Source organism: Sparus aurata, chromosome 1 (assembly GCF_900880675.1).
Source record: "Sparus aurata chromosome 1, fSpaAur1.1, whole genome shotgun sequence".
Classification (NCBI taxonomy): Eukaryota; Metazoa; Chordata; class Actinopteri; order Spariformes; family Sparidae; genus Sparus; species Sparus aurata.
This window is the reverse complement of record NC_044187.1, coordinates 40,851,438-40,872,738: the sequence shown is the minus strand read 5'-3', so window position 1 is coordinate 40,872,738 and position 21,301 is coordinate 40,851,438. Positions and strand designations below refer to the sequence as shown.

Here is a 21,301-nt window from a genome sequence, read left to right as displayed (position 1 = left end):
CAACCTGTCAGCGGTCTGAGATGCATAATGCTTATGTTTGTTGTGCTTGTTCTCGGCTCTAGATTTAAAATCCCTAAAGCCGGAAAAGGACAAAATCCAAGTGACAACCTACAGCCTCCAGTCAACACATCTGGATGTAGCCATGCATTTCTGTTCTCAAACAGTAACAGGACATATAGGCTACCTTCAGTTATGAGCTAAAAGTCCAACTGTCCATGTAAGAAACTTAAGTCTTCCAGTAACTCTTAGTTGGATTTGCCTCTTGTAAGTCTCTAGCAAAAACAGTGGTGAAGTAACTTAATGACAGTATTCCTAAATTTTTTGACTTGTACTCATATTTAATACCAAAATACAGCCGAAACTGTGTTACATCAACCGTATATCTGTATAGAAATGCTATATTACATCAGCGCAATGAGTGACTGTTTTTTTTTTAAAGCCCCTACTTATTACAGATTTCATACATTTACATCATGCTGCACTTCGTGAGTTCAGAGCCTGTCTCAACACGACAGTCGTGCACGTTTCCCATTGGTTGTGGAAACAGGAAAAACAGATGACGCAATACGGAAATGAAGGTTGCTTGTGTTTCGCTTTCAGCACAACTCAGACGTAACGCCGACATTTTATTAAACGCTTTAGTCGTTGAAAGAAACAACGACTGTCGGGAGAAATTGTTGCAGTACACAGCAAAGTTATGAAACAGTTATTTATAGTTATATTGCAGTTCCTACTGCTCGTACACACCAGGAGTTGGGATGACGGTAAGTTTGGCATCCGTGGACTTTTGCTACAGCACCTTTTGAATGTGATGTCGGAGTTGTGTTTTTATTCACAGACAGACGAAACACACAACTTCCGTGCAGGGGTATAGAGCTGCTAACACAGATGTCTCACAGTGATCGCTAACCTGACTGGTCCTGTACTACCTGTCACGTCCTGCCAGTTTAGCTCACATTGTGACCCACCCCTGTCAATATTATAATATCAAATACATTTAGATAAGAGATAAACATACACTGTAACGAATTGCTTATTTACAGTGGATTTCCAACAGTATCCTACTGTATTTTATAATATTTGTAAAATACGGGCTTATGTTTGTATTTCGATGATAGCACTTCTTTACTGATCAAACTCCTCAAACTACTAATTTTTGAGTGACAATATGTAACCTAACTGGTTATTCCTGAACTTGACTTTGGAGAGCACAGCTCTGTTATATCATTCCAGCCAGAGAGGTCCATTTGGAGTTCAACAGAGCAGGTAAAGTAAAATTATGCTTATCTCCCGAAATAGGTAGTGTCCAGTGTTGTTTTGTCTGCATGATTATTGAACTGTTGACATTTCAGAAGTTGCATTAGGTATGTTTCATTAGTTCAGCTTGCTAAATAGGGCTAAGTGAAGCAAGCTCTGTAGCTAGCTTGAGCTCAATTAGCCGTAGGTGTTGCTGACCTTCATAAAGTTTGTTTACTGCAAAAATTATGTCATTATCTTATCATTTATTAATTTAACTTAACTAACTTAATTGCACACTAATTTTCCAGCCTTTCAGTAAATAGTTTAGTAATAAGGTAAGGCATTGTGCTGTTCTCTGAACCGTTTGTCGCCGCCTGCTGGTGGTCTTTGGTATAGTTGATTTTCTTAAGTTTCATTTTCTCACCATGTGCTCAGTAGTGATGGGAACGGCAGTTCTTTTTACTGTACTTATTCTCTAGAATCCATTCATTAAAATGATTCGTTCAAAAGATTGGTTCACCAAATCCTTCAGTGCTCTCCAACTCCCTGAACTGATAAACAGCCAAACGATCCGTCATTCAGTTCATCATTCAGCCCTGAGGTTCACGTTCACTTACTGAGGGATGGGGCGTTCACGGACTATAGTACACAATCATTCGCGGGAGACGCAGCACTGCTTTGAGTGGTATACATGCACTAAAATTATTACACGGTGAAAGTGTCTTCAGTGCACAGTAAAATCATTTAACATGATGCTACACGGATGTTAGGAACACAGCGCTAATTTTAGTACGGTTACTGAACGTGAATCAACTCCTCTACCCTGAGTGAGTGAGTGACACAGCGCCACTTTCAGCACAGTACGTGTGAGAATCACGTCCTCAGCGACGCTAATCATGAGTGAGTGACAGCGCGAACGTGATTCACGTCCTCAGCAGGTCGTTCAATGAACGAACTGAGCGACGCCGCGAACGTGATTTGCATCCTCAGCAGGTCGTTCGCGAACGTGAGTGACTTTTACTGTGCAGTAAAATCACTTAAAGGAGTCATCACCCGGAAATCGCAATTTCTCTCGTTAAATCATGCATATTGGTGTTGGACCTCTGTTGAAACTTGCCTGAAAAGCTGGAGTCTGAAAGTGGCTTATTTTTTTCGCTTTGGCTCTTTTTCCGAACAGGAATAGCGCACAATAGTGCGCGTTCCTAAAGCAGGAGATTTTGACTCTGCTCCTGTGGTGACATTACCACAGGAGGCTACTTGCATAAACATCAGCTCACAGCCGTCCTCAGCCATAGTGAGCACGCCGAATCTGCTTATTTCTCTGTCATTTTCACGCCATACATCGTGACCGCCAGCATTAAACCTCAGGTCTTACATGTAAAACACGAGTGTGAAAAGTAATAAGGAAAAAAAAAAGAATTTACCATTCAGAGACGTCCTGCTGTAAACGTGTCTCTTCCACCCTCTCTGCCTCTTCACTCTCCCATTCGGTTTCCGACTCTGGCTCGTACATAAATGCTTGAATTCCGTAAGGTTCGTCATTTAGTGCGTGCGCCATGACAGGGGGCTGTTTATGTTTTGGAGTCTGTGTGCATGCAGGCTCGTCCCCCATTCCGGCTCTGTCCTTCCTGCGGCCAATCAACGTGCGCCTCATTACATATTAATACAATGCACATCCGGACCGGTCAAAACCTCGCGCATAATCTCGCGTGAGAAAGTCGCGGTATGAAAAAGTGTCAGAACAAGCTCGATGTTTGATTTTTAAAAAAAAAAAAATTTCTAATAAGTTTTAAGAATTGATCCAAAGCGATCCAAGAGGGACTGGATATGTAAAAAACCAGGTGATGACTCCTTTAACATGATACACGGATGTTAGCAACACAGCGCTAATTTTAGCAGTACAGTTACTGAACGTGAATCAACTCCTCTGCCCTGAGTGAGTGAGTGAGTGACACAGCGCCACTTTCAGCACAGTACGTGAACGAAAATCACGTCCTCAGCGACAGTTCTCTGTGTGCAGTAGGTTCACGAATCATGAACGAATCACAGCAGGAACGTGAATAACATCCTCACAGTTCTCTGTGTGCAGGGCAGTTTGAATCACTCAGAGTCAGAGAGTGTTGCGTTCACTGAGTGATACATGTAGTTCGTTCGCAGTGAACGAATCACGAGTCACGTTCGCTCAGGCGTCAACAACAGTCCCTCCCCGCCCGCATGCTGGCTGCGTCGTTCGCCAAAGATTGACGAGTGAGTCGCAGCAGTTCCACTCCCAGCCGGCATGCTCGCGGCTGAGCTCAGCTGAACTGAGAAAGGAACGAATCAGTTCATGAAGTGATTCCGTTCAGTTCGTTCACTCAAAAGATTTGTTCGTTTGAACGGTACGTTCGCGACCGAGACAACACTAGTGCTCAGTTGATGAGCTAGCGGCCTAGTGTGTGCAGCATTCTCTTTGTGTTACAGCCTTTGGAAAGATTTGCCCTTGAGTATAACTCAGATGATCAAATACTCAGACCCTATGTACCAGTGTCATTGTCTTACACTCAAAAGAGAGAGATGTATCTTTTCAGATGCATCTACCATGGCTATAGCAGCTGTCGCATACCTCAGGGTTACAGACACCGATGGTCAGTGCCATGTCGGCTTTATCATGGGCAAAGCTAAGCTAACACCATCCTCTGCTCCGGGCCCGGTTCTAGGCATGGGCACGAGGGGGCAATGACCCCCCAATTGCTTCAGCTGCCCCACCAAACCGACCCCGCTTCATTCCGAAAAAAAAAAGTATATTCAAATATATAATATTGTAACATATTCCCATAAATGCTGCTCAGAGTAATCACAGTCCACAGCTCTTCTGCCAACAGAGCTGGTGTCTCTCTCTCTCTTGTACTGTACCGTCAGTAGCAGCTTCTCTCAGTTAGCATCACATTAGATACTATGGGCACTCCAGGCTTGTTAGTTGTTAGCATGTCGGTTAGCAACTGCTAGTAGTAGCCTAGTCCCATCGGCGGCTGCTGCCGAGTTTGTCACTGTCCCGCTCCGTGGCATGGGAAGCGTCACACGGGCAGGCTACGTACCGGTTGTGAAGCGGGTTTCGACTTTCAACCCTTGCCAGCCCCGCTGTTAGTCCTGTTGGCCCACGAGCCTCACCCACCCCCGCCGACAGGATTAAACAACACACGTTAGTGAGAGGGGACATCATAACCTGTAAATTCAGGTTAGCGCCGCCGGCCACTGTTTAACGTTACTTCCTGGGGCCGGAGCCTCCGACAGCGGCTAGTCTGAGGCTGCTGGCATCTGGCAGGAAGAAACAGGGAACCCAGGCAGGCACACACGACTTTCCAAAGCGCGAGAAAGTGGTGCACAATAATATAGCATCAACCAATTAGACAAGATTTATTTATTTATTTTTATAGCGCTGTTTACAAAATTGCTTTGTCACAGATTATAAAGAAACTTAGATTTTGCCCCACCACTAAATTTCCCAACCTCCCTTCATATCTACCACGATGAATTTGGGAAATTTGGTGGTGGGGCAAAATGTATGTGACAAACTGACAATCTTAAACCTGGGCGGATGCCAGAGGAGGAACTAGTGTTGTGAACATGCCGTTCGAACGAACAAATCTTTTGAGTGAACGAACTGAACGGATTCACTTCATGAACTGATCGTTCCTTTCTCAGTTCAGTTGAGCTCAGCTGCGAGCATGCCGGCCGGGAGTGGGACTGCCGCGACTCACACAGAGAACTGTGAGGACGTGATTCACGTTCGCGCTGTGATTCGTTCATGATTCACGAGCCTACTGCACACAGAGAACTGTCGCTGAGGACGTGATTCTCGTTCATTTACTGTGCTGAAAGTGGCGCTGTGTCACTCACTCAGGGCAGAGGAGTTGATTCACGTTCAGTAACCGTACTGCTAAAATTAGCGCTGTCTTGCTTACATCCGTGTAGCATCATGTTAAGTGATTTTACTGTGCACAGAGGACACTTTCACCGTGTAATGATTTTAGTGCATGTATACCACTCAAAAGCAACGCTGCGTCTCCCGCGAATGATTGTGTACTATAGTCCGTGAACGCACCGTCCCTCAGTAAGTGAACGCGAACCTCAGGACTGAATCATGAACTGAATGACGGATTGTTTGGCTGTTTATCAGTTCAGGGAGTTGGAGAGCACTGAACGATTCGGGGAACGAATCATTTTAATGAGCGGATTCTAGAGATTCAGTACAGTAAAAAAGAACTGGCATTCCCATCACTAAGAGGAACCACAAATTCTTCCGGGACGGTTGACTAATCTCTCTGTTCCTTGTCTAGCGTTATTCAAAGGCTAAATGATAACTTATTCTCTCCAATTCCTTTACATCTGCTAAACTACAAATCTGATCAGTATTTATATACCACATACAAGTCTCTATATCACAGTCATGGTTACCCTCTACAGTCACAAACTTTTACATCAGTCTGCATTCTTTTGTAGTGAATTTCTTATTTAGATGTTCAAAAACGTGCATGGTTTGAAATAATACAAATCTACCTCCATTTTTTTATTTGATTATTTGTTTGCAAAAGTTAAAAATGAAGCAATGCCTTCTGGGAATTTCAAGACTGAATCGAGTGGACCGCGTCTGCGTGGTTGTTGAAAGTTGGAGATTGAAAATTGGAAGCCGACTGAGATTAAGCTAGCAAAAAAATTAATCGAGGCATCAAGCGACACAAGGGGTGAGCGGAGAAAAGAGAGAGAGAGAGAAATCTGAGAGCACTGTAGGCTGACGGTGAAAAATGCTGCAAACAGACTGATTTCAGTGTTTCCTCTACATTCATTTGGGAGTGGCGGCCCGCCACTCCTAAATCCTAGCCGCCGCTCCTTCAAATTTCTTTTTTTTTTCTTTTTTTTTTTTTTAATTGTTGCAAATACACCACCGCCGCATCATATCTCCACCTTCACAGCAGAGTCCTGCACTTGGTCGGATGTCGCGAGTGCTGGGGTAAACTGGATAACTATCTTGCTCAGTATCTATTCTTCGGAGTAGATCCCCCCGCCCTCCCCCAATAACTTACCAGTGCCATCGACGTTAATTACTCGCGAGAGCACGGCCTTGAAAGTGACATCACGTCAAGCACCCAGGCACCAGGTCGGAGAGTCAGAGGAGTGTCGTCTTGAAAATAGGGCAACGACTCACCGGAGAAAAGGTAGACTTATTAGCTTAAGAAAACTTATAATAGATTTTATAAATTCTATAGACATTCGCAAAATATTGATGGCCAGGTAAGGTTACGTAACATATCGGTAGCTTAATTAATTGGGCCCGGTGCCAACTCAACTCAGTGTCGCTAACGTGAGTAAACTAATTGATAGCATTAAGCGAATATATACACGCTATGATGTATCTGCTGACTGCATTTTCAGATAAGCTTGTTCAAATATTTCTCAAAGCCCAGAAAAATTCATTGTTCTGAGCCTGGGTGCAATCTTTGCCACTGATTCTACAGCCCCATCAAGAAATTATTATTTATTGTTTTTTTTTAAATTATTTTATTGTTGTATTTTTGTTATTATTTTTTATTTTTACATTCAGCCTTTAAAAAGCCCTTTTCCATGCCAGCCATTCGATAAAAAGGGGGATTATGCTGGGCATAAAAGTAAAATCTGCAGTCAAGTGTCATTCGTTTACGCCGCCACGGCTCCCCGGAGAGCCTGCCCTCGCTGCTGAAAAAAATCTTAGAGGAAGCACTGGATTTGTTTTTAAAATCAAGTGCAGCTTCATCTAGAAGAGATAAAAAACGGATAACGAATGATGGCAAGACATTTTTATTATGGAATGGCTGGCTCTGATGATTTAGTTTTTTTTATGCATTGGGGTTGTGCATTGATATGTCCATGTTTTGGTGCAGTTGTTTATAGCATCACTGGGGCTCAAAAGTGTGTGTTCTTTCCGTGCGTCAAAAGTTCTATCTGCCAGTTGCGCAATATTTAGGTTGAGATTTCATTTAATATTAGATAACTAATTATAATTGGGCATTGATAAAGTTGTCCTACATCGGGGAGGTGGAGGTGGGCTTAAAATGTAAAATGCCAATTACATTGTAGCTTCAAATTTGAATTGAAAATATGTTAGTAGACTGACATCAATAATTTGTTGGCCACAGAATTAGTTTTCTTCGTCAGTCCAGAAAAAGAATTCCTGTTAGAGCTTTGCCGATGGAACCACGGCGAATCTGTGATGCTTACGTCTGGGTTGGCATCATAGACTGGTAGGCATACAAAAAAACGTCATCCGTATGGCACTCAAAACAGTAGCAGTTGGTGACCCATCAACATTTCTTACTGCCCCCCCAATCAAGGCAGTCTAGAACCGGGCCTGCTCTGCTCACACAGTTCCACGCTTGGAGCTATGTGCAGCCGTCTTAGCAGTCGAACTGACGGAACTGATTACAGAGGAGAGCGACATTGATCTGCACAGAGTCACCTTCTACACAGATTGTAGAATCGTCCTTGGATACATTCACAACAGCACTCGTCTATTCGTGGCAAACATATGTGTACGTGGCAAACAGAGTGACCAGGATCTGGAGGTCCTCAACACCAGACTAGTGGCATCATGTCAGCACTGATCAGAATCCAGCTGATGAAGGAACAAGGTGCATTCAGGCAGCTCACCTACAGCACAGCCTTTGGCTCTCTGGCCCTGGGTTGTTAAAGCAGGCAGATTTTGATGTGTACGAATCGGCTGAATCCTAAAAACTTGCGGAGCCATCGTTGGATGCAGAGATCCGTCCTCAGATCACATCTCTTGCCACAAAGGTTACGGAGCAGATGCTAGGGTCACATAGATTCAAACGTTTCTCAAATTGGAAATCTCTTGTGAGAGCAATGAAAATGCTCATCCACATTGCAAGGTCATTTTCTAAGACTTCTCACACAGGAAAGTGCACAGGCTGGCACTGCTGTAATGGTCTGCACTAGGGCTGAACGATATCTCGTTATTGTATCTATATCTAGATATGAACATTCAAGATATTCATATTGAAAAAGCAACGATATAAACGATATAGATTCCCCCCTGCTCGTCCTGCATGTACAGCTCTGGCAGTTACAACAAACGTCGTTTTTACGATTGCCCTTGAACGCAACGCTAAGGCCAGCCAATCACAAACCTTATTTCATGCTTGCTTTGGATCGACAGCTGAAGCCAACCAATGACAAACATACGAGGGCGGGAGTGAGGGAGATGGAGACTGAGACGCACACCAAAGTCCTTCTAGGCAAGTCATGCCACTCGGCGGCCATCTTGGCGACGCCTCGAAAAGCCCAAAGAGACCAGACCCCTATCTAAATGAATGGAGGCATGGTCAAATCCACCCTTTAATGTGATAGCAGGACGGAAAAAAACATACAGACATGCTCGCCAGTGAAATAAGATACAAATAAAAACCAAAAAACATCGACTTTACCTTAGAAATTATGTTTAAAACGCTCTTTTCCTACAGGGAGAACTTCACTGCGCATGCGCGCGGATTTACGACACCGAGGTCCATCATACGGCTGAATCTGTGCCGGCTGCTGTGCTCTGGCTCTACTCTACCTGACCATTGATGTATGGACCAGAAAAAGTCTAATACATCATTTCTTATCATTCACTCTATAAATTAGATAAAGACAGAGACGTGAAGGACTTTGATGGTCTCTGTTGTAAAAACTACGTGAGCGCATGCGCTGGTGAAACAACATGATTGGGCTATAATTTTCCCGGTTCGGCTGTGACAACGCAGGTGATTGGCTGTTGGTGAAAGGGGCGGGATATGCGCCATCTTTGGCGTCGCAGATCTCCCCATTCAAAATGATCAGAGTGATCTGTCTCTACAATAGTAGAACGTCTCTGCGCACACACACACTACAAACTAGTGTTGCCAACTTGGCAACTTTCTCGCTAGATTTAGCAACTTATTCAGATCATCAGGGGAAAGACGAGAAATATATTATATTGTAATTCACATGCTGCTCAGAGTCATCGCAGTCCACGGCTCCTCTGCAGCAGCGCCGGGGTCTCTCCCCTCTCACGCGGCTGCGCAGGCAGCAGGCTGGTGTGTGTGTGGGGGGGGGCTGGCTGGGGCAGCAGGAGCGGACACTGCGGCCGCTCGCTCTGTGGATTTGAGCCCGGATAGCTGCCGTTTACTCTGTTTTGATCCGTTAATTCTCTGACTTCATAGTCTTTCTAGATTCCACTGGTACTTTACCAGCGATAACCTGAAGCTGCTGAGTCTCGATCTTCACTCTCACTCTTTCTCTCCAGATTAGGATGTCATCGTTCATCTTGTAAAAATGCACATAGTTCGTTTAATCTTCTCCCTCCCTTCACTGTTGTTACTTCATATATATTTGTCTCTGTAGTGAGTTTGTGATTATTTGGTAAAGACTTCTCTATCAACCATTTGTATATGGCTTGACATAATCTCTTTATTTTTCTGAAAAATGCTTGGTTTTCACCGAACTCGTAGTCATATCGTATCGTATCAATATCGAGATATCTGGCATGAATATCGAGATATGAAATTTTGTCCATATCCTTCAGCCCTAGTCTGCACGCTATGGACCTCTCACAAGCAAAAACAGTAATTATACAGTGTGTACAGCATAAAGCTAGTCGGGCATTACCACGACCAAGTAGCTCACCAAGGCCATCAGTTCTCCGAAGGTGCCTTACGCACAGTAGAAATGTGAATTGTTGAAGCCATGAGACTGATTTCCAGCGTGATCCATAAGTGTGTTACCTGTAGGAAGCTGAGAGGACGGCTGGAGGTACAAAAAATGGCTAACTTGCCTGCAGACAGAGTCAAAGTGGATCCACCATTCACACATTTTGGCCTGGATGTGTTTGGGCCATGGAATGTCACATCCCACCGCACAAGAGGCCACGGTGCTGAAAGTAAAAGATGGGCTGTGATGTTCACTTGTTTGAACACCAGAGCAGTGCATCTGGAAGTTGTGGAGACAATGTCAACTTCAAGCTTCATTAATGCCTTGCAACGCTTCTTGTCAATCAGAGGACCAGTGAAACACCTCCGGTCAGATCAAGGCACAAATTTCACTGGAGCCTGCAAGGAACTGAAGATGAACATCAGTGACCCAGAGATCAAAGAGTACTTTCAGGATCAAGGCTGTACATGGAAATTTAACACACCTCATTCGTCCCACATGGGCAGAGTGTGGGAAAGGATGATCAGTGTGGTGCGATGCATCCTTGATTGTCTGCTGCTGAAATCCTCAACAACTCGCCTCACACACGAGGTATTGACCACTCTTATGGCTGAAGTCATGGCTATAATGAATGCAGGACAATTGGTTCCTGTCTCAACCGACTCTCAAACTCCTGAAGTTCTCTCACCGGCGATGCTTCTGACCCAAAAGTCCAGTGTGGTGTCAGTGCCACCTGGAGATTTTGAACTCAAAGACCTTTACAAGAGCCAATGGAGACAGGTCCAAGGTCTTGCAGACTGCTTCTGGAAGAGATGGAGGATAGAGTATCTTGCAGCTTTGCAAATGAGAAAGAAATGGCAGGGTGAGAAGAGAAATGTACAGGAAGGCGATGTCATCCTACTTAAAGATGGTCAAATCGAACGCAACGAGTGGCCCATTGGTCTTATCATGAGAACCTTGCCCAGTGCTGACAACAGAGTAAGGAAAGTTGAGGTCAAGATCATGAAGCAAGGAGTTGCTGAAACATATCTCAGGCCTGTTACTGAGGTGATTGTACTCTTATCTGACAGAGAACAGAAGAACTAGTTCAGTGATTCTTAACCATAGGGCCACGGCCCAAGCTTGGGCCGCAAGCGCCACCTAGAGGGCCGCAAAAAACTGTCAGTTTTGCACCTGTGGACCTCAAGGGCCGCGGGACTGCATAGGTTATTAACTGAAGACACCAGAGAAAAGCTGTTATACATGAGACGCTCAGTTACAATGCAGCTTCCGACCACACGGTGGCAGTAATGTGTCAGTAAGTTGTTTAAGAAGCTCACAGAAGAACAGAAGAAGACATTCAGCTTGCCGCTCACCTGTAGCAAAAGGATGGAGACGTTTTTAAAACGAAAACATTAAGACAAAAGTGGTGTCGACCCCCTCTAAAGGACTAACATTTTGCGCAAGTATAATCCTGACTTCATCAAGTAGGGCTTTGTAAACGGAGGGAGCGAGACAGAGCCGAGAGCCCAGTGTGTGGAGTGTGGTCTGACGCTATCTAACGAGGCATTAAATCCCTCAGACCGGAGGAGCGCTGATGTCGCAAAGACTCATGGGAGTGAATTCTTAAGTGTTGATGAGACTGTTGTTGTGATGTGTTTCGGTTTGATGCTTCCTGTACATGTTCTGACTGTTGTTGTGTCCTGTTGTGTTCTGAGGATGTTTGATGTTGAATTGGCATAGACATTGATTTTGCAGTGTGCCACCATGGCCAAGTATGATGGGGCAGGTGGTTATATTCATGAAACGTTTCTGTCTGAAGCGATGAGTAAAATTGCAGTCACTGTACATTACCATTTGGGCAATTCGGGACCTGTGTCGAAATTAAATATCTGTCCGGTGAGACTTGCTTCTGCTCATGCCCGCCACAATATGTTGACAGAAGTTCAATAAAAATCTTTTTGGCTATCACGGTTAATCACGTAATTGTATTGTTTATCAAACTTTATTAACGTATTACAATGTTAAACTGTAAGTGGATTTGGCTCAATATTGAATACAAATCAAACCAAGAGTGAGATCAATTAAACCTATACACAGTGTTGGGGAGACTTAAACTACATGTAGTTGAACTACATAGCTTAACTACAATTTGCTGTAACTTGCTGGTAGTTAAACTAAGTTCATATTTTGTGCTGCGTCAAGTAATTCAACTACCTTTTGGGTAATTTTTTGTAGTTTAACCACTCAATTTACAAACTACAATTTTGCCCAATAACATGAGATATTTTTTTAATAAAGAAAAAGATCTATATAATATAATATATATATATATTTTTCTTTGAAGAAGTTCAACACTGGTGTCCCAGCCAGTGCAGCACATATATATATATATATATATATATATATATATATATATATATATATATATATATATATATATATATATATATATATATATATATATATATATATATATATATACACATACATATCAAATCAGTGTTACACTGTTATTGATGCTATTTTAATTCAGCGCCTGAGGTTATGCTTATGAGTTCAGGAAAGCCTGTCACTAATGATTATATTGGAGATGTCATTTTTGTAATACAAATGTTCTCAATGTTACTAATCTTACAAAGTCTGCTGTACAAATGAGCACTTTGTAAGAAACTACAGCTATGTTTGGAATGTATATTCTCTTGTGTTCTATACCAGGGTTCTCGAACTTATTACTTAAAGGTCTGCATCTAAGGCAGAAACAGTTCAGACAGTTTGGTAGAAGTTATTAAGTTAAATGAGATATTAAGTGAAATAAGTTATCGGTTGAATAAGTTTAAAGTGAGAGCTCTGTACTGTCAGTTCTGGGAAACGGTGTTAGAGTGAGTGCTCTGCTCTGTGAGTTCTGGTTCTTGGTTCTTAAGAACAGTATCAGAGCGAGCGCTCGTTGTACTGTCCAATCAGTGCTACTCTTCTCCTCTGTGTCCTCCGCTAGCTTATCCTGCTACTTTTCTTCAGTTGAGCAGAGACAGATGAACAATGATGAATGCATGTTCTTGCTGAATGTGTTTCTGATCCGCTCTAAACACTAGAAGGCAAGAAGTTAGTAAAATACAAGAAAAGTCAAGCTGTGTGTTTATTGTAGGACTTTTGGATGTTGACTGGCTGTCGGGATGAATGTGGTAGCCGAGGGCTGGGTATTTGAGAAGCCCTGCATACTTTGTTTTTAAATTGGTGAGGATTTATATGAATGCAAAAATAGCACATTTATAACACACTGGCATATACTGTAAAATTACCATAACCCACAGTTCTCCTACTATAATGTACTGTAATCCAAAATACGGTAATATACTATTAAATAAATTACGGAAGATGCGCTGTAAAATTACCATAACCCAGTTACCCTACCGTTATGTACGTTAATCCAAAAAACGGTATTATACTTTTAGATAAATGATGGTAAAATAACCACAACACCAATCATTATTCTATGGTCATATACCGTAATCCAAAAATACGGTAATATACTGTTAAGATAAATAACAGTGGTTGCATTGTAAAATAACAGTAAAATACTGCCGTCCCTGCTGCCAGTATTTTACTGTTATTTTACAGTGAAATTCTTTACAGTGTACCACTTAACGTAACTACTACTACTACTACTAATAATCATAATGATTACGACTTACTAATATTTATATCTCTTTGATATCTTCTATATAGATCTATCTATTTATCTATCTACATTATTGATACACTTAATTTGCCTAGTGCAGCAACAATATAGAATTTTTATAGAACTTTTGCTCGATTATGTAAAAGAGGTCTTACAATATTTTTTACTCTTCACACCAATTTTATCCATTAAATAGTCCCACCAGGCAGGGGCGGTTCTAGGGGGGGGGGCCAACAGGGGCTAGTGCCCCCGTAACTCTGAGTCTGGACCCCCCTGACAGTGAGTCTGCATTAATAATACAATGACAGATTTCTTGCTATGAGTTTGTTCTGAAGGGAAAGGTAGAAATAAAGTGTCTCAGCAGTTTACTACCCAATCAAAATTGCTGAAATTGTAGACACTGCTTTGTCTGAATGAGGGATTTATCCTTTTTTACGGGTTGTATGTGCCCCCTAACAAAAAAGCCGGCCCCAACCTGGCCCCCCTATTAAAACTGGTCTAGAACCGCCACTGCCACCAGGAATCCGCGATTCTGCGATCGCAGAAATTACCGCCGATCTCTCAGCTGTCAGCGGATTCAAAGACCTTCCGCGGAATATCACATTTTGCATGTAGTTCTCATCCAAGCCACTAGATGTCGCTGTCAGATAGACTGGGCTCTAGACTCACAGTAGAAGTACACTACCCACTGCATCCGGTGAACGTGGGAAACGTTTACAAAAGAAAAAACTGTTTATAATTTGGACTTGATTGCACATTTTATGACAGCATTTCATTGCTGTTACTGAATGTTTACATTTACTATCTGCACTATGCAGTAGGCACTTTCTGTTCCTAAACCTTCACCCATTTTTATGTTGCAAATAAATCTGCCCAACAAAAAGAACAACAAAGAAAATGTTGATGTTAATTATTTTAAAACCAGTAATGGTAGGTTCCACAATGTTTTACAGTGTTCTGGTATTGCAATTAATTTCATAAGAGAATATTTAATTCATTATTATTTTTTAATGTTTGCAGAATTTTAATTTATAAGCCGTGGAATCAAGAATTGCTCTCCGCAGAATCAAAATTGCTCTTTGCGGATTTCAAACTTTTTCTCTGCAGATTCTTGGGGGACTAATTAAAGTGTGTTTACAGGTCTTGGAGTACTACCACATATGTGAACAGAGTAGTATCAAGCCTTTCGTGGCCCCAGAGAAAGGTGGATGTAATCTGTTAATCTGTCTCCAGTGATGTCACTAAGCCGCTCTTTTGAGTTGTGGGTAATGTAGGCATCATGTCTCAAGAATGTGTGGAATAAAAAGGTGATATCTAACAGTGTTATAGAGGTGAAATGCAGACCAGTAGACCGCTGTTTAAAACCTGGTGTACATTTCCCATAATGCAACATAGCCACTGAGTGGCAGACTCAGGAGGTTTGTCATTATTCTATGAATGTGGTACTAGTCATTTTGTTGCAGAGCAGGCGTTTTTCCGTGTTTCCAAATTGACTTTTAATCTTAGAATGAAAAGTTTTTTTTTATCTTCTCCCCACTGCAGGCAGTGTGCTGCTGCGGGATGTCCAGGTGTTGACTCTGTACAAGGGGCGCTACACCACAGCGAGACGTTCCCGTCCTGTTTCTCAGCTTCAGTGTGTTGGAGGCTCCGCAGGCTGCCACTCCTTCACCCCGGAGGTGGTCCAGTGTCAGAACAAAGGCTGGGACGGAGTGGATGTACAGGTGAGGAAGGAGATAAGGTGAGGTATAAGATTTGGTAGTAGGGCTTGCAACTATTCATTCTTTTGAAGATTATTTTCTCCAATAATCATTTGGTTTACAAAATGTCACAAAATAGTGATTAATTAGCATCACAGTATTCCGAAGTCCAAGCTGATTAATTCAAACGGCTCATTTAATCAGACGACTGTCTAAAACACAAAGATCTTCAATTCAGGGTTAAAAAAATAATAATAATTCACTTTAAAGAGGCTGCAGCCAATGAATATTTTGCTTTTCAACATACAAAAAGCCTTAAATGATCATTTGTTTGTCAAAATAGTTTACTGTGTCAAATAAAATTCTGGTGCGAAATCCCTCATTCAGCACCAAAGAAATCTGAAAAGAACAAATCAAAACAGATGCCTCATACTTTGTCATGCATTGTAACCAGAGCCTGACTGGTAATCTCCCAGGCAGATATATAAAACACAAAAGTAGTGTAATCAATAACACATTACTCTACAAGGACAGTAATGCTGTAAAGTAACTAATTACTGTCAAGTTAAAGTAACTAGTAATCTCTTTTTTTTCTGATTACATTTTGGAAATAACTTGGCATGGCAGCCTTTAAATAACAAGAAATGTTAGTTGAGAATTGCCAAAGGTCAGTTTGAGGTCATGTAGAAACAGTATGTCCATTAAAGAGTTTGTCCATCAGAGGGATCTGATATGTTGATAATTACACTGTAATGTGTTATGCTCAGTACACAGCTTGGTCACAACTATTCAAATGTTAATGCAAACATATTTTTTTTGCGGATCAGGCTACAACTCAAAACTCAACTACAAAACAGATGCAATTGCCTGGGAACCCAATCGGGGATCTTTTCCTTGTTGCCACGCCAATACTTTTATTTTGTCGTGGTCTTCATTATGTCAATCATGGCTGCCTCTTGGTTACGCTGGTCCAGACTTGTTTTCCCAGTGTCAGAAATTAGCTGATGAAAGTTTGAAGTAGTTTGCTAATATGCTCTATATTGTATGACATCACACAAGCTGTAACTTGCAAAAGTCCTAAACCCAATGAAAAACACTTGCTTAAGGTAGCACACATACAAAAAGAGTACAACTATCTACCTATGAAATAAAAGCTCTGAATCTAAAATTATAGCCTGTGAAAAGTATGAAAAATATCTATTTTAAAAAAAAACCTAAATGATAAAGAAGTACCATGACATAACATTTCATATGTCTCCAATGCAATTAATTTTTTATCACATCTAAGAATGTGAAATAAATTAATATAAGACTTTTGGGGAAATGAAATGGTTAGAAACTATATATAGTGAGATCTGTGGAACGTCTACTTGTGACAGTACAACAGTGCAGTTAATGAGGTTTTGAATATTGTGGTGAAAGGTTTTAATTTCCCTCCTCTTCCCTCACAGTGGGAGTGTAAAACTGATATGGACAACAAATACAGATTTGGTCGCATTGAGGTGAGCTGTGAAGGCTACAGTAACCCTGACGATGCCTACATACTGAAGGGCTCCTGTGGGCTGGAGTACACACTGGAACTGACTGAAGAGGGCCGGAGGAGGACTCAAGACAGCCGGGGTTCCCAGAGTGGATTCAAGGGATTTGGAGGTGATGGAGAGATTCATTAAGCTACATCTCCACACAAGGACTACGTATTTTAAAACACATTCTGTTTCTGCTTGTCCGTCTCAGGTCTTGGTGACTTTGCCTCCAGTTTCTTCAGTGGTTTCTCTGGAAAGAAGCATCAACATCACCAACACCACCAGAGCTCGTACCCATCAGGCGGTGAGGACTCAGGAGGCCTGCTGGTGGTCGCTGTGCTTCTGCTCTTAGCCTACGGCATCTACAAGCTGTTCCTCAGCGGAAGCATGGCCCAGCAGGGACAGGACGATGGTCAGGCTGGTTACCCCAGAGATAATCACTACGGCTCCAATGCAGGACCTCCACCCCCAGGATTCAAACCTGATTACACAGGTAGCTGATGCAGAATGAAACAGTGTGCATACAGCAACAACAGGTGTCTGGTTTGCACTGCATATTCTGCTCGGAAAACAAGCAAATTTAGAGTATCCCTTTTTTAGTGAGGTTGTGCAAGATTATTTTTTTTCCCTTGTAGAAATTGCTGGATGCTTGCTGTACTATTTTAATATATTAAATAAGTTTACAGCTACCTTCCTGAAGCCTTGAATGTGTTCTGCTTTTGTGTTCAGGCTATTCTGGTGCCAACCCTGGTTACGGTTTCCACAGTGACTACACACATGGACAACAGTACCCAAGAGGACACGCTTCTCCCGGCACAGGCAGCAGCTTCTGGACTGGCATGGGGACGGGTGGGGTGCTGGGATATCTTTTTGGTCGTCAGAGGTGAGTGAAGAGATGAAGAGAGAGAAATGCATGAAGAAAGCCCAATAAACCAAAAGTGTACATGATTCCACTCAGAGACTTCAGGTTGTTTGTGCTGTTCTTGTTTTCTAGAAGTCAGTCCAACAATTACAACGACTCCAGTTACAGTGGCAGCAGAGCTCCTCCTGCTGGAAACCACTCCTCTTCCTCTGGGACACGCACTGCTTCAGGTAGAAAGAATACATATTCGCTAACAGAGCCACACACAGACACATGTATGACACCAAATGGTCAATCTGCACACACCCAGATATTGATGAAAGGATTGTTGTCAACACTAAACGTCTAGTTGTGTTATTGCCTTTAGATTATTTGTTTGAGAAACCTGAGACTATGAGAAGACTTTATTAACATCACCCACTCCTATGAGCATTACTATTGTGTCATCCAATAGACATCCTAGAGACCTCCCTTAAATAGTGCGCTGATGTGATAGGTCGATGGTTCCTAAACTTTTTCACAAACAGACACACACGCACCTATGCTTGCACCTATATAATTTATTTTTGAACACTGAATGTCATTAATAGAGAACTGTAACTTCAGTGTGAGGGGCGCACACCATAAATCAATTATATTGACTATAAAATATATATACTTTATAATATATATTATATAATATAATAATTCGGTCATTATTGTAAGTTGAGTTTCGTTTCACGCCGTTCTTTCTTTGCAGGTGGAGTTGGCCTTTATATTTGGTAAAGGGTAGTTCTTCCTTGGCAATGAAAAAGGCCAGTTAAACTTCAATAATAATTCGGCCTCCTCAGTGCAGTGATTAACAGCCTCTTGCCTTCTAAATGCAGCTGAAAGTGGAGTTGCATTTTCATTGGAGTACAAGTCACGGCATATTTTATGCCTGAGACTAGCACTGTGTTTGACCAGTGTGTTATGTTTTAGGTGTGCAGTGCCAGCATTACCTGCAAATTTTGTGTTCCCCAAATGTTGCAGGTATCGACAGCAAAATTTGCAGTTCATGGAATTCGTCTCTCTGCCATTCTTCACGAAAACAGTATTTTCTGCCTTTTTTCGCCACATTTGTGTCTTCAGACTCGGACTCATTCTCTGGGTTAGGATTTGACTCTGGCACACTACTAGGCTCAAGAAATCATTTTTGCCATTGTTTGCTGAAAGTGAACCCTTCTCCTTCCGCGCTCGGAACAACTTTAGGACACTCCCCCTCGACATATTAGCCACTTACAGTGCCATTCCCCATTCTCTGCCCCTCTTAAACACATTGGCCTGCCACCTGTGATTCCGGATTCTTTAATTCGCCCCTTCCACGTACCAGTGTAAAAAAAAAATAACACCGGCAAATTCACTGTTTACACATGTGCAACTAAATAAATTTTTTTTTCGCACTGTCTCAAATTTTGGTCACAGTCTGGAGCCCTGACTGGGTCAGAGCATCTCCAGAACTGCAGCTCTTGTGGGTTGTTCTCGGTCTACAGTGGTCAGTATCTATCAAAAGTGGTTCAAGGAAGGAAGGAACAGTGGTGAACCGCCGACAGGGTCATGGGCGGTCAAGGCTCATTGATGCACGTGGGGAGCGCAGTGGTCTGATCCCACAGATGACCTACTATTGCTCAAATTGCTGAAAAAGTTAATGCTGGTTCTGATAGAAAGGTGTCAGCACACACAGTGCATCACAGTTTGTTGTGTTTGGGGCTGCATAGCCACACACCAGTCAGGGTGCCCATGCTGACCCCTGTCCACCGCTAAAAGTGCCAACAATGGGCACGTGAGCATCAGAACTGGACCATTGTGCAATGGAAGAAGGTGGCCTGGTCACGTTTTTCTTTTACATCATGTGAATGGCCGGGTGCGTGTGTGTCGCTTACCTGGGGAACACATCGCACCAGGATGCACTATAGGAAGAATGCAAGCCGGTGGAGGCAGTGTGATGCTTTGGGCAATGTTCTGCTGGGAAACCTTTGTGTCCTGCCATCCATGTGAATGTTACTTTGACACGTACCATCTACCTAAGCATTGCTGCAGATCATGTACACCCTTTGATGGAAACGGTATTCCATGATGGCTGTGCCCTCTTTTAACAGGATAATGCACCGTGCAACAAAGCAGAAATTGCGAATGGTTTTGCAACAATGAGTTTGAGGTGTTGACTTGGCCTTATATATTGGTTTATAATACTGCAGCGCATTGAGGATACAGATGTTTAATATTGTTTATAATCAACTTTGTTTTCAGGTTTTGGAGGAACCAAAAGAAGATAGGAGCTGTGGACGTGGACAGATTCTTGACAATGGATGGCGCTGCCAGAGTTTGAACTGGTGCAGTACTAACAGCGAAGCTGAAAAGACCCTGTCTTCACACTGAGATGATCTTATCCAACAGTAACATCGCTGCTCAGTTCTGTGCTCCTTCTGAGGTCACTTTGATGTCAGCTACTGACAGGAAGCACTTTTTTTTCTGTGAACGTGTGGTTTGAGCTTGAGTCTGGAGGCCTTGTTTTTGAAGAACATTGTATGACAGCTGTTCAGTTTTTCATTGGCTTAGTCAGATTTTTCAGCTAGGATAGACATATTTCCAGTGGGAATCCACTCTGTACATTTTACTCTGTTTTCTTTCCGAAGCCTCTTCTCTGTGGACCTGTTAGTCTGGTCAGTGCTTTAATTGCCTTCACCTGCAGGCCCAAACTGTGCTTTCTGTATCATCATTGAATAAACTCAGTTTAAATTTGCAGGAGCATTCTGATGCTAATTAGGAATCTTCTTATCTGCAACAAGAGCAGATACAAAATGGCAATGAATGATAATCATGCATGATTCACTCCCACATCCATTGGGTGTGAAGTGAATACTCATTGCACTATTGATGCAAACAACAAGATACAAAACAAGGTGTGGACACATGCAACACACAGACACACAAAAGCATAATTTGTTTAAAATGTTAGCTTGCACTAAGAAATGTTAACTCACACATAAGGAGGCTTTGCTCTCCATCAAGGCCTGCTGAAACAGGCTGCAGCAAATATATTTTAACCAAGGCCTACAATAAACTATAAAGCTAAGCGACAGTCTACAACATGTGCAGGGAAACTCTTATTATATTAATATTTATATTCATATATTGTTCATTAGATAATAGATGTGATCAGCATACAATGTAAAATCCGGATGTGATGCAATAAATTGACTGACTGCCAGAATAGCCTGAGGTTTGCAAACAGGTTTGCAAGATCATTGCGTCTTGTTTGCTGGATTTTACAGTATCTTCCATAAATAGACAGTGACTTACAGGTTTTTCTCTTGGACATGGTTCACTTTGAGGTGCTGTAAGTCAGACTGCTACACAGTTGGCATAGGAAGCTACTATAATTTTTTTTAAGTGATTATCTTGTGCTTCCTATGCTCAGTATTGTCATAATTCTAACTTGTTACCAAGTTACCAAGATTATGTCATATGGATGCACCATTGCATTTTCACCCCCAATGTATCTCTGTATCTTACTTCAGACTGATCTTCACATTACATATGATTAAGGCTATTTTTTAACTATAAAACTATTTTTTTCAGCTGAGCCCTGATGTTTCCAAAACTT

General features: G+C 42.2%; 2 protein-coding genes across 2 annotated transcripts; both read left to right on the top strand.

Moving 5' to 3' along the window:
- The first annotated feature begins 537 nt into the window (after window positions 1–537).
- Window positions 538–20,910, top strand: saraf (store-operated calcium entry-associated regulatory factor). Its single transcript, XM_030418546.1, has 7 exons — window positions 538–764; window positions 15,137–15,315; window positions 16,743–16,941; window positions 17,026–17,307; window positions 17,544–17,697; window positions 17,809–17,906; window positions 19,945–20,910. The coding sequence occupies exons 1-7, from the start codon at window positions 698–700 to the stop codon at window positions 19,968–19,970; spliced, it is 1,005 nt and encodes a 334-aa protein (XP_030274406.1). The 5' UTR covers window positions 538–697; the 3' UTR covers window positions 19,971–20,910.
- Window positions 9,719–12,020, top strand: LOC115582541 (uncharacterized). The gene has a single exon (XM_030418532.1). It carries the CDS (start codon window positions 9,973–9,975, stop codon window positions 11,020–11,022), a length of 1,050 nt encoding a protein of 349 aa, XP_030274392.1. The 5' UTR covers window positions 9,719–9,972; the 3' UTR covers window positions 11,023–12,020.
- Window positions 20,911–21,301: the final 391 nt, after the last annotated feature.

Excerpts from the sequence above, each read along its gene's own strand:
- saraf (XM_030418546.1), top strand. The coding sequence starts at position 698 with ATGAAACAGTTATTTATAGTTATATTGCAGTTCCTACTGCTCGTACAC. Across the intron at positions 16,942-17,025 it reads TGGATTCAAGGGATTTGGAG|GTCTTGGTGACTTTGCCTCC; the intron begins GTGATGGAGAGA and ends TGTCCGTCTCAG. Across the intron at positions 17,698-17,808 it reads TATCTTTTTGGTCGTCAGAG|AAGTCAGTCCAACAATTACA; the intron begins GTGAGTGAAGAG and ends CTTGTTTTCTAG.
- LOC115582541 (XM_030418532.1), top strand. The coding sequence starts at position 9,973 with ATGAGACTGATTTCCAGCGTGATCCATAAGTGTGTTACCTGTAGGAAG.